The sequence below is a fragment of the Condylura cristata genome, unplaced genomic scaffold, assembly GCF_000260355.1.
Source record: "Condylura cristata isolate star-nosed mole 26May11 unplaced genomic scaffold, ConCri1.0 scaffold00011, whole genome shotgun sequence".
NCBI lineage: Eukaryota > Metazoa > Chordata > Mammalia > Eulipotyphla > Talpidae > Condylura > Condylura cristata.
In genome coordinates this window covers 31,890,331-31,904,387 of record NW_004567112.1, presented here as the reverse complement: position 1 = coordinate 31,904,387, position 14,057 = coordinate 31,890,331, and the positions used below count along the sequence as shown (strand labels likewise).

At 49.4% G+C, this 14,057-nt stretch overlaps 1 protein-coding gene across 2 annotated transcripts; it reads right to left on the bottom strand.

Annotated features, from left to right (window-relative positions):
* Window positions 1–1,059: 1,059 nt before the first annotated feature.
* Window positions 1,060–11,641, bottom strand: PLAC9 (placenta-specific 9). Of its 2 annotated transcripts, none has more exons than XM_012723729.1 (4): window positions 11,499–11,641; window positions 2,499–2,596; window positions 1,680–1,816; window positions 1,060–1,191 (listed from the first exon to the last, which is right to left on the bottom strand). In XM_012723729.1, exons 1-4 carry the CDS (start codon window positions 11,560–11,562, stop codon window positions 1,146–1,148), a joined length of 345 nt encoding a protein of 114 aa, XP_012579183.1. In that variant the 5' UTR covers window positions 11,563–11,641; the 3' UTR covers window positions 1,060–1,145. The 2 variants fall into 2 exon arrangements, with proteins under 2 accessions (XP_012579183.1, XP_004681114.1); XM_004681057.2 differs by having other exon boundaries at window positions 1,693–1,816; window positions 11,499–11,639.
* Window positions 11,642–14,057: the final 2,416 nt, after the last annotated feature.

Here is a 14,057-nt window from a genome sequence, read left to right as displayed (position 1 = left end):
ACACTAATGTCCAGGAAACCCATGGAAAGATAGCATCACTAGTCATTAAATAAATGCTGCTTAAAAGCACAATGAGATGCTCATTGGCTGTAGTCAGAAAGATACACGTGAGGACATGGAAAAATGGAAACCCTCATGTAACCTGGTTGGAATGTAAAATGGGGCAGCTTTTGTGCAAAACAGTTTAGTGGTTCTTCAAAAACAGTTACTATTTTTAAAAAAAGTTACTATTTGACCCCAGCAGTTCATTCCTAGGAATAGATCTGAGAGGAATGAAAACATGTCCACGTAAAAACTACATGGGTGTTGATAGCATTGTTCATAATACCCGAAGAGCACAAATGACTTAAATGCCACTAGTTATTGCATGGGTGAATAAAATGTGGGGCATCCATACAATGGAACATTATGCAGTCGTAAAAAAAAAGGAAGTACTGTCACAGGCTACAGCATGGACAGAGCTTGGGAAAATGCCAAATGAAAAATGCCACAGAAGACCATCTACTCCTTGGTTTCTCTGTACAAAGTGTCTAGAGTAGGCTAACCCAGAGAAATACTACTGGTTTTCAGGGACTGATAGGAGGGGGAATGGGAAGGAACTGCTTAGTGAGATACAGGGTTTCTTTTGGGGGTGATATGTTCTGGAATTGGTGATGAGTATACAACATTGCTGAAGTTACTGTAAAATCTGAAGTTTGAAAATGGGAATTTCGTGGTATGTTATTTTGCCTCAACAGAAAAAATGTAGATAACTTTATAACACACATCCTCTGGAGATCTCTAAAAATGTAGCTTCTGAGTCAGGAGGTCTGGATGGGGCCCCAAATCCCACATATTTGACAGGCCCCTGGGGGATGGTGCTACTGCTCCCCGGTCGCATGTAACCAGGCCACTGCCAGGGCCCTTCCACCATGCCATCTTAATTCTGGAGCTCATCTGCCCCCTCTGGGCTTGCCCAGGCTATGGAAGCACAGCCCGCAAGGGGCTGAGGGAGGGCCTCAGGGGATGGGAGCAGAAGAAGGGACTGTGCATGTAGGGGTCACTGTCAGCAGACACGGGGCCAAAGGAGCAGTTTTATTGGGCACAAGGCTGAGGAGGGCAGGCCAGGGTGCTCGGCGGCGCTGTCTCAGAGAGCTGAGGGCGTATCACTGCCAGCTGCTGGGCTTCTCTCTCCCCAGGCTCAGAAGTGATCTAGAAGAAAGAAAGGGGCAGGCTTCGTGTTAGCAAGCAGGGGAGATGAAGGCTCACTGCCCCCCTTCCAGGTCCCCCTGAGCTCCTGGTGCAGGACACCAGGGCTCAAGGAAGGAGCAGGGTGGCACGGCCACTGCCCAGTCGGGGGAATGCCAGTCTTCCCTGAGGACATGGTGGTGGCACAGGAGTGGACCCTTGAGAGGCGGAAGGAGCCAGGTAGCTGGGCGGTGGGCTGGAGCTCTCAGGTAGGTGGTGCGGAGAGGGGAACACAGGGCAAACAGCCGGTGCTTCCAGGAGCCCTGATGCTGGGCTGTGACAACCCAGGGAGGGGGAATGGCAGAGGACTCTTGGGGTGAGCTGAGGGATGCCTTCCCACTTCTGCCTCCAGGAGGAGTCCGAGCCCTGTCTCCATCCTCCAGGCTACCCTGTGCCATGAAGCAGCCCCAACACCCTGCATGCCCTGCCCCAGAGGCCGTGGTCTCTGCTACCTGAGTTGCTCACCATCTCCGAGAAAGTCGGGGGTCGGGCTGAGGGGCCCTGGGGGCAGGTTCCAGGCCAGCTCCTCCAGTTGACCCAGCAGGCCTTTCACTTCCGCCTCCAGGTGCTCCACTGTCTTCTCCACCGTCTAGAGCAAGGACACATGGTGTGGGAGCCAGGCGCGACCAGGCCCTCAGGATGAGTGGGACCAAGTCTGCTTGGTTGGCCACATCCCAAGGATCACCTGTTGATGCAGCAGGATGGAGTGGGGTGCGAACTGGGTACCAAGGACCTGGGAGTTCCCCCAACCCTCCCTGCCTCTCAGCTCCTCAGGTGACAACATCCTAGGGCTCACTCCTGGCTTTGCACTCAGTTTGGCATCGGCAACTCGGATCCCTTTTTCCTTTAGGGTATCACCAGTGGGTAATACTCACATTCCCTTTGTTGTCCCGCCCTCTGGTGGCAATTCTGCCAAATGACAGGCTTGGGATTTTGAAACTTTCTTCATTTAGAGCTCCTAACTTTTTAAATGTATGGGCCTATTGACAGAACAGTGAAACCAGCAGACCCCTCCTCAGAAAAATACTTTAATGGAGAAAGGTAACTTATGGGCATTCGAAGGACACCAAATGCAATAAAATATTACACAAGTATTACATTTTTTTAAATATAAAAGATGTATTTATTAACCCAGCAACCCAAATGTTTAACTCGGTGACCAGCAAGTAGGATCAGCCTGCATTTCCCCAGTTTTTCAAAGCAGGGTCAGGAGACCCCTATAAAGCCTCCAGGTGATCCTGAAGCACATACCGTCCCATCTACTCCATTACCTCCTCTATGACGTCCAGCCGGTCTTGCACAGCTACGTATCTGTCACACCCTGTGTTCCAGGCTGTGTCTCCTCGGGAGGGGACGGAGGGCCCAGCAGCTGCGGGAAACAAGGCTGGTCACTGTGGGGCCCTTGGTTTCTGTAATACTAGAGACTGCTGGAAGGCCCAGCGTTCTGTGAGCTGTGTCCTGAAAACAGTCCCAAAGAACCAAGGAAGGTCCAGTGTGGTCAGAGATGGTGTGTGGAGCAGCACCACGCACTTGCCTCTGTCGTTACAGTCACCTCCAGACCCAGGTGCACTTCTCAAGGAGGTGTACAGAACTGCAGAAGGTAGGGAGGAGAGGTTTCAGTCAGGCATGGCTCAGTGGACCACCAACTGCCCAGGGGGGCTTAGAGTGACTGGAAAGTAGAGGGTGGAGGTGAGACTATAGAAGTGGTGCATGGACAGGAAGGCCAGAGGATAGAACTGCATCCTAGAGGCCCTACTAAACCAGGATAGTTGCTTGGGGGTTTTCTTTAACAGAAGAGTGAGGCAGTCACATATGTCAATAGAATGACACATCATCATATGTGTCATAGTGATTCACACAGAAGAGATACAGTCATATGTGAATTTTTAAAAAGATTTATTTATTTATGCATATAAGAACTGGGGTACAGACCAGAGGTGCAGGTTCTGACAGGAGTCACCAGAGACAGAGTGGGGAGCAGAACAGTTGGGTCTACTGCAGTACACTGCTAAGGGGAGCAGCGGGTGAGACAGGAGAGGTCTGCTGCGCCATGTGGGTCAGCTCCCTAGCTGGGGATGGAACTCGTGCTGCAGTGGATGTTGATAGCTTCATAGTGCTGAGATTTAACCCCTGGTGCCACCCTCCCAGGTGAATTTTTTAACAGAATGGACTGGAGAGATTTGCCTTTGAAAGCAGAAGGTTACTGCATTAATCTGGGGAAGAAGGAAGAGGAGATGCTGAAAGGAGGCACAAGTAGGAAAAGAAAGGAAGAAAATGAAGGAGATATTCAGGAATAGCACTGACGCTGGTGACCTGTTCGTAACACCCGACATCTGATGAGGGCTGGTCACATACCACATAGTGTGTTTAGCAAACATGTTCTTTGGTCAACCTCCAGGACAGTCTAATTATTGTATACTCAATTTACACCAAAGGAAATTGATCACAGAGTGGGGAAATGTCATATCCAAAGTCACAGATACTGGTAAGCAGATCTGGGACTCAACCTGAAGGACAACAGTTTGGCTAACTCTGCAATCCTGGGCCCCGGCTGATAAGGAGACCTTGGCTCCAGCTGGGCCTGGCCGTCTTTCCCTGCCAGATATGGCCATGGGCTTAGTTCATCCAGCTTATTGTATCTTTTCTTTTCGGACACTCTTCCGCGACTCCTCCTGCCTCTCTCTCCGCCTGACTGTGGCCCCGCCAATGGGCACTCGACATGATACCTTTAATGTGTATATAAGTTCAGCTCTGAAATAAAATAACACTTCTTCTTCTTCTTCTTCCTTTTGGTGAACAGACTCAGGGCGTCCGTCTTTCCTTCTGCCTTTTCCTTTCACAACCCATTCAGCAGTTTAGCTCTCACTGCTTCCAGACCTCCTCCCGCCCCCCAACAGTAAGGAAGACCTAGAGCCCTGGTTCTGAGATCAGGTTTCAGAGTTGGCTCCAAGAGGCCTGCGGGGTGTCTGAGTTGGCCGCAACCTTGGAGAATGCTGACACCCAAGGAGGCTGCTGATCTGGATACAGAGAGAAGCAAAGCATCTGGATACTGAAAGATGAAGTGATCAGCATGGCCTGAAGACAAGAGCTGCCCTGAATGTTGGCAGATCTTAGGTAAGCACAGAGATGATGATTCATTCTCTGGCAATGAATGCATCACTGGAAGGTTCAGTGACTTGTCCAAGGTCAGAGTGAGCAAAGGACTGAACTCCTGTGTCCTGGCCTTCTCACCTCACCAGCAAGCTGGCCTTCTGGAGTTCTGCCAGAGTGCTGGAGCCCTGAGAGTCTCTGGCGGAAAGTATCTGAATCCCAGGGCGAGCGTGGAGAGCAGGGGAAAAGCTCCTTCTCCTATAAGCATCTATTGTGGAGAACAATTTATTTTTGACATTCTGCTTTACTTTACCTCTCTCCATGGAAATTAGCAAAGCCTCTTCAAAAGCCAATGTTTCTGTGTTCTTAATTTTTTAAAAAACGTTTAAGGGAGAATTTTAGAGATTTATACCAAAATACTTACAGATGAAATGCTTTGACATCTTGGATTTAATTCAAAATATTCCAGGACTGGGAGGAGGGGGAGGAATGGGTGAGAACAGACAGCAAACAAGATTGGCCAAGACCAGTAATGACTGCACCTGGGTGATCGGGTCATGGGGGTCCATTTGACTATCATTTACTTTGGTGTATGTGGACATGGTTTGAAGTCTCCCATAATAATGGCCAGTTATCTGAGGGACTTGTTAGCAAAAAGCAGAAGCCACTGTGGGCTGTATGCAGGGCTGTAAAATGGTCAGGGTAAGGTGGGGGGGGGGGGTGTCTGTGAGCCCCGCTCCTGTCCGGCTGTGCTCCATTCTGAGCCACACATGATGAGAGGGCCTCTGGCAGGCAGGAGCAGGGTAACAGGGAGCCGTGGTGCAGGGGCTCACACTGGACCCCTTCATCTCTGCTGGATGCTCAGCCTGGAGAGGAAGAGGCCAAGAGAACAGGAAGAGCTGTTCACACACAGCAAGGGCCATCTGGTAAGTGGGGAGTTGGCACAGGCGGGCAGGTCTGCATCCTCTACTGGTTCTGCCTGGGGTCTCTGGCTGATCCTCCCCCCACCATCCCCACCCCCCACCCTGAACCTCACAAGCCCGCTCCTGGAGCCTGAGCCATTATTCCATTCTTCCGCTAGATGTCCCCAGCGCTTGGGGCAGGAGGAAGTACCTTGACCTTGCCGGCTAGGCAGGGTCTGCCAGCTCTGTCAGGAACAACATGACTCCACTCCCTTCCAGGCCTAAAACATCCTGTTCTCTCCACGTCTGAGATGAGGGCTAACTTGGCTCCAAAATGCCTCCAGGGAAAAGGCTGGGCTGAGGTAGCTCTCCATATCGCAGCACTAATCCCTCACATCTGGAGGGAACTGTGCCCTGGACTCCACTGCACAACCATCCATGAGCTCACCCAGGCCTCCCCAGGAGCTCAGAGCTCATCTGCCAAGAGCTGGAGGCGGAGCCAAGACCAGGACCTCACAAGCACCCTCCACTGCCTGCCCCTCCCCACAGACCTCAACCGGAGAGGGCAGCAAACACACTGGAGACTGTTCTCAATCCAGGTCAGTCATGTGTTGGGGTGGGCCTGTGGGAAGCATTCTCCTCCTCCTAGAGCCTCTGTGACCTCCACTATAACACTGGCTGGGTAGGTCTGAGGCCAGAGGTGGCCCCTACAGAATTTTGCTCTTTCAGAGCCTGCTAAGAGGCTTTAAAATTTCGCTTCGGGCCCTCCCTGGTGGCACAGCGGGTTAAAGCACAGCACTAAGAAGCTAAAGCCACTTCAGCATGAGTTCGATCCCCGCCTGCCCCAGAGGTGACCCACATGGCGCTGCAGACCTCTCCTGACCCGCCCGCTGCTCCCCTCAGCAGTACACTTCAACAATCTGCCTGTTCTACCCCCCACTCTGTCTCTGGTGAATCGTCTCACTGTTCCTGCACCTCGGGCCTTTACCCCAGTTCTGTATGCATAAATACATAAATCTTAAAAAAAATTAGCTTCAACGACAGAGCACAGATAAACCAAGGACAAATTTCTCCTTGGTCCACAAGCTCTAGCAAGCTAGGACCTGGGTGACCCCCATTTCTTTGGGTCCTTGCAGGCATTCATGATGCACATACACATATGCAGGCATGCACACACAACTCTTGAAGTCTTGACTTCCTCACCCGCAGAAAGGACCGTGGTAAAATTTGCTTCGTGGGGCTTTTGGGATATTCAAGCAAGAGAAGGAGTAGGGAAGGCTGATGGATCGTCTTGATGATTTTGAGCAGGCGGGATAGTAGTCACAGTGCTGGTATCCTTTCCTGCCTTTGCTCCTGCCTCCCCCGCCCCACCCAGTTGGGACGTGGACCTTTTTGGATGCAGGGCTGTTTTCCCTGGCCTGGGTTTGCTCAGGCTTTGTGCTTCTTGGACAGTGGCCATGGGTGGAACCGCCTGCTTTGGTGAGAACAGGCAGCCAGTGGAGGCCGAGGCTTAGGTGAAGACACTGGGCTAATTTTCCCAGGTAAGGAGACGTGGCCAATGGGTCAGCAAGCAGGGCCCTTGCCCACTTACAGGCAAACTCTTGTATCTGGAACCCAAAGTGCCACAACACAGCTGACTTCTGTCCTGCGAGGTGATGACGCTTCCTCAGTGGTGGCTCTGAAAGGAGCTGCCGAGCCTTCTGAATCAGCAAAAACAAACTCTGCTTTGACCAGCAACACTTGTCACTTGCGGGTTAATTGTATTTGACCACATTCAAAACAAAAGAATAAATTTTACAACATTCAATATTTGTATTAAAATTGGTGATTCATGCCAAAACCATCAATGGGCAGAATGCTATTCTTAAAAAAAACAACAACAACAACAAAAAAAAAAATACGAAAAAATTCCAATCTGTGGAATTGTCCTGGCTGGAGCAGAAGAGGAGCTCTGAAGACCCCCAAGGATGAGCTCAGATTCTAGGCTGTCTCATTTTATTTGGGCAGAGACATGCGCTAACCCCTTGGTCTCTGTCATTTTCCAGATGTGGATTTAAGTGTTGCTGGTCATTTAGAGGGTTTACCAATGTCACCCTAATGCATTCAATAGCTGGTTCCATTAGGATACAAGCTAGGCCCCGCCAGACCCCAAACGTGTACCTTGGATTGAATTTGAGAGAGCCCCACCTTCACACCTGCTCCTTTCCTGTGTATCAGTTCAGAGGTGGATCAGCTGTGGTCAGACAGCTCTAGCCCCTGAGGTCATACAGAAGTCCAGACGCCTATCATGGCATCCTGTTTTTGTTTTTCATCCACACGGTTACAGTGGACTAGACCATCCCCAAATCCCTAGAATACTAAAAGTCTAAACAGTCATCCAGGACAAACTGTCTCCACATGCTGTGACCAGAATACAGGCTTGGAGGCCCGTCTCCACAGCTACTGACTGCTCTTTGCCTTCCTCACCAGAAAGGGATGGCTTTGCCATCCCTTGGTGGGACCGCCGCCACATGAACCAAAGGGGTCCCCCACTTGAGGACATGTGGGGACTGCCAAGAGATGTGCCAACGTCACATCAGAGGGCACTGACCAGGGGGGCTGAAGTCTGACCGAGGCAGCGTGTGAGTTCCCTGGGGCTCTGCCTCCCTACCCAGAGGCCAGTGCTGCTCCACAGAAAGCTGCAGCCCCACCAGGTCTCCTCCACACGGGTGGCATCTGCTCTGGGATTAAACCTGTGCAGGGGCCCGAGGGATGCTTGGGAGGGGGTTTTCAAGGGCTCAGCCTGGCTCTGTTCTCTCTGTTAAGAGCCATCCCTTCCATGAATCTTCGGTTTCTTCACCTTTACGTGGGGCATCATCATACACTTTATTTGAAGCTGATATTGATTAGTCATTACTTATTACATGCCAAGACTTTTGTGGGGTGCACATGCATTACCTCACTTCATTCCATCTGTGAGCTCAGTACTCTTACTTCTTCTTTATAGATTAGAAAGCCAAAGTTCAGAAAGCCTGAGCAGCATGCACAAGATAAACAGACCAAAGATCGCAAGATTACCAGCGTGGAGGTGGTAGGGATGGGTCCTGAGTCCAATCTGCCTGACACTGCCTCTGTCGTGCCCTGGGTGTGGTGTGACATATGTTAAAGGCCTCCCATCTTGAGATCTCAACTGCCTCATCTATGAAACAAGGGACTGGACATATGTGGCTTAAAGGGGACCTTTATACATGACACGTGTGTAGCTGTCTTGAGGCCCCACAGACCCCAAATGTGTACCTTGGATTGAGCTGCCTTTGAGTGTTTCACTCCTCACCAAGATCTGTATTTGTAAGAAAAAAAGTCATGGTCCACACCAAAGACCTCCAGTACCTTCTTCTTTCACCCAAGGTAAAAGCAGAATACTAACCTAGGACAGATGCCCTGCAGCCTGGGAGCAGCAGTGTGTAGTGAAAGCTACCCCAAAGGGTCCAGGGCCCGAGGGAAGGGTGAGAACAGCTAAACTGGCTAAAAGGACTGGACTCCAGGGTCAAACCTGGGGGATACCAATACAGGATTGGAAGTCAGCTGAAGCCTGACTTTTAAAGTGTCTACATGTAACACAAGTTTGCTTCATTTAATATACAAAGAACAGTTACATATCAATATGAAAAGTCCCAATACTACAATGAAAAGTCTCAGACAGTTCTCAAGAATTAGAAAAAATGACCAATATGAATTTGAAGGAAAAGTCCAGCCTTGTAGGAATCAGAGAAACGCAAAATAAAGCAATAAAAACCACCTAAAAGTAATCTTGCAAAAAGAAAAAAGGTCTAGCTGCGATGAGATGAAGCCCCAAGAGCTCACTACCAGGGGAGAGGAACACTGACACCTGGGGGAGGCAGTCAGCAAAAATATAAGCGTGGTGGGTTTGCAAGACACGCAACTGTCCCTTCAACAAGGAACTTTTGAGTAAAAGGGGGACAGAGAACAAACCTATTGAAAGAAACTTAACAGCCATTAAAAGAAACTTAACAGCCACTATCAGCCAAAAGCAATGGATGTATCTTATTTGGGTCCCACAAGCCAGATGTAAATACAGGACATGATCAGGAACATTTGAATGACTGGCAATTTGCTAATGTTACAGAATTTCGGTCCATTTAAGAGTGAGACAGGATATTCCAGTTATGTTTCACAAGAGTATTTATCTCCTGATCTCTTGGAGGTCCATTGAAAATTATTATTGCTGGAAAAACCTGACACGCAGAATTATCTTTAAAATAATCCAGGAAGGGGGGAGAAGGTAGACATGACAGATAGAACAATGGGTGAAGGGGCTTCTTGGACTGTGATTTTGTAATCAAAAGATCTCAAAATCAAGTCAAGAAAAACAATGGTTGTTGACCGGAGATTAGGTTTTAAATGATAAATTCAATTGAATAAAAACAATGGAAAGAATAAATTTTGATAACACTTGAAAAAAGAAAAATGGGGGGTGGGCTCCCTGGTGGTTCAAGGGGTTAAAGCGCAGCACCATAAAGCTCTCTACAGCCACTGCAGGCTGAGTTCAATCCCCTGTCTGGGAGCTGAACACATGGTGCGGCAGACCTCTCCTCTCCTGTCTCATCCGCTGCTCCCCTCAGCAGTGTATTTCGGTGGATCTGCCTATTCTGCTCCCCACTCTGTCTCTGGTGAATCCTCTCACCCTCCATGCCCCTGCCTGAACCCCTGTCCTTGTATGCATAAATAAATAAATCTTTTTTTTTTTAAAGAGAGAACAATGGTATATTGTCTGAAATTCTGAAAGGTTATATACAAAAATGGATGAACTCCATGTGAATTGCCATTAAGATGTTTATACTTGGCTCTTTTTCGCTTGATCTGTAGCAATAAGCAAGCATAACTGGAAAGAAAGCAACGTTCAAAAAGTTGTAAACTAAAGTGTCTATACCAGTCATAGCTAAAGGGGCACAAAAAGTCAGTCTCTTGTGGGTGGCTCCTTCCTCTGGGGGAGCACAGACTTGGTTTTGTCCCCTCAGAAAATGGAGGTGGGTATTTGGGGGTGGGGTGGGGGCAGGGCAAAGGAAGGCCTTGCACTTGGGGGTTGGGCTTCATGCTGGGCAGAGTCCCAGCAGTTCTGTACTTAGTCACTGAGGAAGCCGAATCCTTGAAGCTCCTCCGCAGACAGAGAAGCTGAGGTTTGAGAGATCAGCGGTGCTCTCAGGGGAGTGCAGGTATGTTGGTACCTGTTCCCTGCAGGACCCTTCTTATCCAATCCCAGCAAGGTGGGGCTCATTCTTCCCCACTTACAGAGGAGGAAACAGCCTCAGAAGGTGATGCAAGAAGCTGCCCAGGAACGGGACTGGCTGGGGTCCTTCCTTGCAGTCACTCCCTGAAATGGACTGGGGCTAGGGATTCTATCCTAATGCAGTGCGCTTTGCCTGGGTGACTCATGTCCACTGGTTCCAAGTGGATAGCGGAGCCGCTTGACGTGGGAGCAGGGGCAGATGGCCTGGAGCAAAGGCCAAAGGGCAGAAGGTCTGGACCCTGAGTGAGGGCTCGGCCCTGGCACAGATGCGAGCCTCCCCCTCGCCGCCGGCACAGCTGGGTTGAGCAGGGGCTGCTCTGCCCCACCTGTGCAAGCTGATGGGGACATGGACAGTGGCTGTGAGTGAAAGTGCCCCCTCACCCAGGGCAGTCCAGGCCCTCAAGGGAGCCCACTGGAAGCCCTGAGACTGGCCCCTTCGCCAGACTACAGAACATCCTCAGGCCACCAGGTGGGAAGCTGTGTCCTTTCTCCTGGGGCTGCTCCCTGGCATGAATGCCTGCTGGGCATTTGGAGCAATGCCCAAAGCAGGGGGCCTGGTCTGCGCCCGGCCATTTGGACAGACCCAGACTTGCTCTGGGGTGGGTGCAGCCTGACCTCCCTAGGATACTTGTATCCGTTCATATCCTTTCTATCTGCTCTCAGTCCCTCTCTCCTGAGTTGTCTTTTAAACTCCTTTCGACCCATCACTCATAGTTCATACCCTGCGGTCTATCGCAGTCTGTCTCCTCTTCTCTTTTTATTCTCTCTCTGCTCTCTAATCCTCCTGGCCCCTCTGCCTTTATATCTTTGCTTTTTTTTTTTTTTTCTGTTTTATTTTCTCTCACCATTTTTCTGTCTCCCTCCCTGCGTCTTCCTTTTTCTCCACCTCTCTCTCCATCCCTCTAACCCTCTCTCTCCCTCTAACACTAGGACTTCCCACCTCGCCCTCGTGGGACCTTGGCCCGGCGCCCGGAGCCCGGGACCCCACTCACCCGCAAAGGCGCCCGCATCGCAGAGCAGGATTAGCCCGGCCAGCGCACAGAGCAGGGGCCGCATGGTGCCGGCCGGCCGAGCGCAACGCGGCGTCTGCCCCTGGCCGCCCTCTCCGGGATCGCGTCGGCCCGCCTGGAGGAAATGCTCGCAGTCAGAGCCAAAATTCCTGGGCGGCTCCCGGCTTTCTGGCTCCAACGAACCAGAGGCGCCTCCACACCCCCAGGGAAGCGCCGGCCCAGAGACCCCACCGGCCAGCTAGGGGGCCGCCCTCTGGGTCCCCCGTGCCTTCTGGGGTGCCATAGAAAGGGTGGGAGAGGGGCAAGCTCCAAACGGACTCTTTGGAGGGGAGGAGACAGTATTTATTCTGTATGAGCCCATCTCACAGACGTACAGACTGAGGCCTGAGAGCCGCGCACACCTCCGTGTCACTCACAGTTGTGAGACAGGATCCTAACCTCTCATGGCACGGAATTTGGAAATTGTTCTCCATTTATAAATTAGTAATTAACTCTAGTTACATCCAGCAGTGTCTGGCCTTGACAGGGCGATTCCGATGGGGTGTCACATCGGAAAGTTTCTCTAGAAACTTTGTGAACTGGTGAAGGAATAATAGTAATGTTGAAAGATATGTTTCCCACGGATCTAAAATGAGCTTGCGCTGGAGATTTTATTAACTCCTTCCTAACGAAGGGGCCCAGAAGAGCTTACAACCAGTGCAAGGCACAAAAACAGATCTGGGTTATTGGCACGAATATAAATGGAGGTAAAACTGTTTTCTTTCACATAAGAAAGGAGAGTAATTGAACCTATAAAAGGCAGAATTTGCATATCTAGAGACACGAATTACTTTGCTTTGCTCTCAATAATTTACAGGCAAACAAAGGCACAGAGGCCAATAGAGTCAGAAATATTCAGCATATACTTAAGCTGAGTACTAGACAGTGTGCCAGATAATACAAGATAGTCTTACAGAGACTGGTGGAGGACGGGGAGGGAATTCACATTTTCAAGTATTGTGTTTGTCTTCAGGGAATTTGCCCTTTAGAAACCATCAAGGTATTAATAAAAAAGTAGTTAAGTGTTGATTGACTTCTACATACACCACCTCTCTGATGGGCCCTGCACTGCCAGGCAGTGTGCATCATTCATCCATTCTGCAGCTGAAGAAATTGAGGCTCAGAGAAGTCAAGAAACTTGCTGGTGGTCACACAGCTGGTTTAACACAGCATCAGGATTTGAATCCAATTCTGCTGCCTCTGCAGCACAACCCTTAACATTAAAATAATGTCCTTGAAAATAAAAGCTGTGTCCCTTAGAATAGAAACTGTGTCCCTGGATGCCTGATTATCTTTTTCCATTCTAAGCAAACCCAGAGTAAGAGCTGGGTGGGTTTTTCTTTCTTTCTTTTTAAAGATTTACTTATTTATGCATACAAAACCTGGGTGTTTCAATGAACTTTAACTCACCCTCCCCGCCTCCAGCTTAGAATACAATGGCCAAACCCTCACCCACCAGACAAGTGCAAAGAATAAAAGTTGTTTAGTGGAAACCAAAGCAAAAACTGTGACCTTAACTTTTGTGCTGCTGAAACTTAGGTGCCCCTCCTGGCTACTGGAGGGGGACCCTTCTCTCCAGTCCCTTTCAAAAGGATGTCTTGTTTGTCAAGGACCCCATTTGGGTTCACTGGTGCCTTGCCTCTCTGCCATCTCTGTCTTAGGCTGTGACTGTGTAATTAATTACCCAATGCAGACACCACCCAACCAGTGGTCCTCATTTCTTCTCCCTCCTTAGCAAGATAATAATAGCACAAGGCATAACAATTCCAGTTCTGAATCATCAGATCTTGGACAGAGACTTGAATTTAATGTTTTTAAAAGCCTTCTTGGGGATTAGGATAGCCAGATGAGCTGGCTCAAAAGCAGGATTTATTTTAGGAAAATGCCAAGAATTTCTCATACATCCTCTGGTATTGTTGCCAGGTGAGAAGTTGTCAAAGAACTGCCAAACGCATAAGGACTCACATAGCTCAGAATGAGTGGGCTACCTAATATTTTGAATTTTCAAACAAAGGAACTACAAATACAATACTGTCTTGTGGTAGAGTTAGAGCATTCAAGCTCATAGAAAAAGACATGCAACTCCTCCTGGTCAGTAGATCCTCAAGCCTGGTGAGTCTCCTCAGTTGGGGATAGACATTCCCTAGCTAGCAAATATACACTCGGACACAAGCAAATACACTTGGGATTAAATAACAGATATATTTAGGATTTGCTTTCACATTCATATTAATCTTAGTCATAGCATCCATTCTTGAAGATCATTCTATGTCAGTGCACATAAATCCACTTCTTTCCTTGGAAGAGCTGCAAAATAGCCCATGAGTAGATGCACCATCATTTGACCAGTAGAGTAGGGTTTCATGTTTGTTCCCTGCCTCCAGCCTCGCCTCCCCTATAAAACATGCCTCAATGAACATTCTTTCGCCTGCATCTTCACATACATATTCTGTGCATGTGTATTTCTACAAGGCTAGCTTCCTGGAAGAGAAACCACTGAGT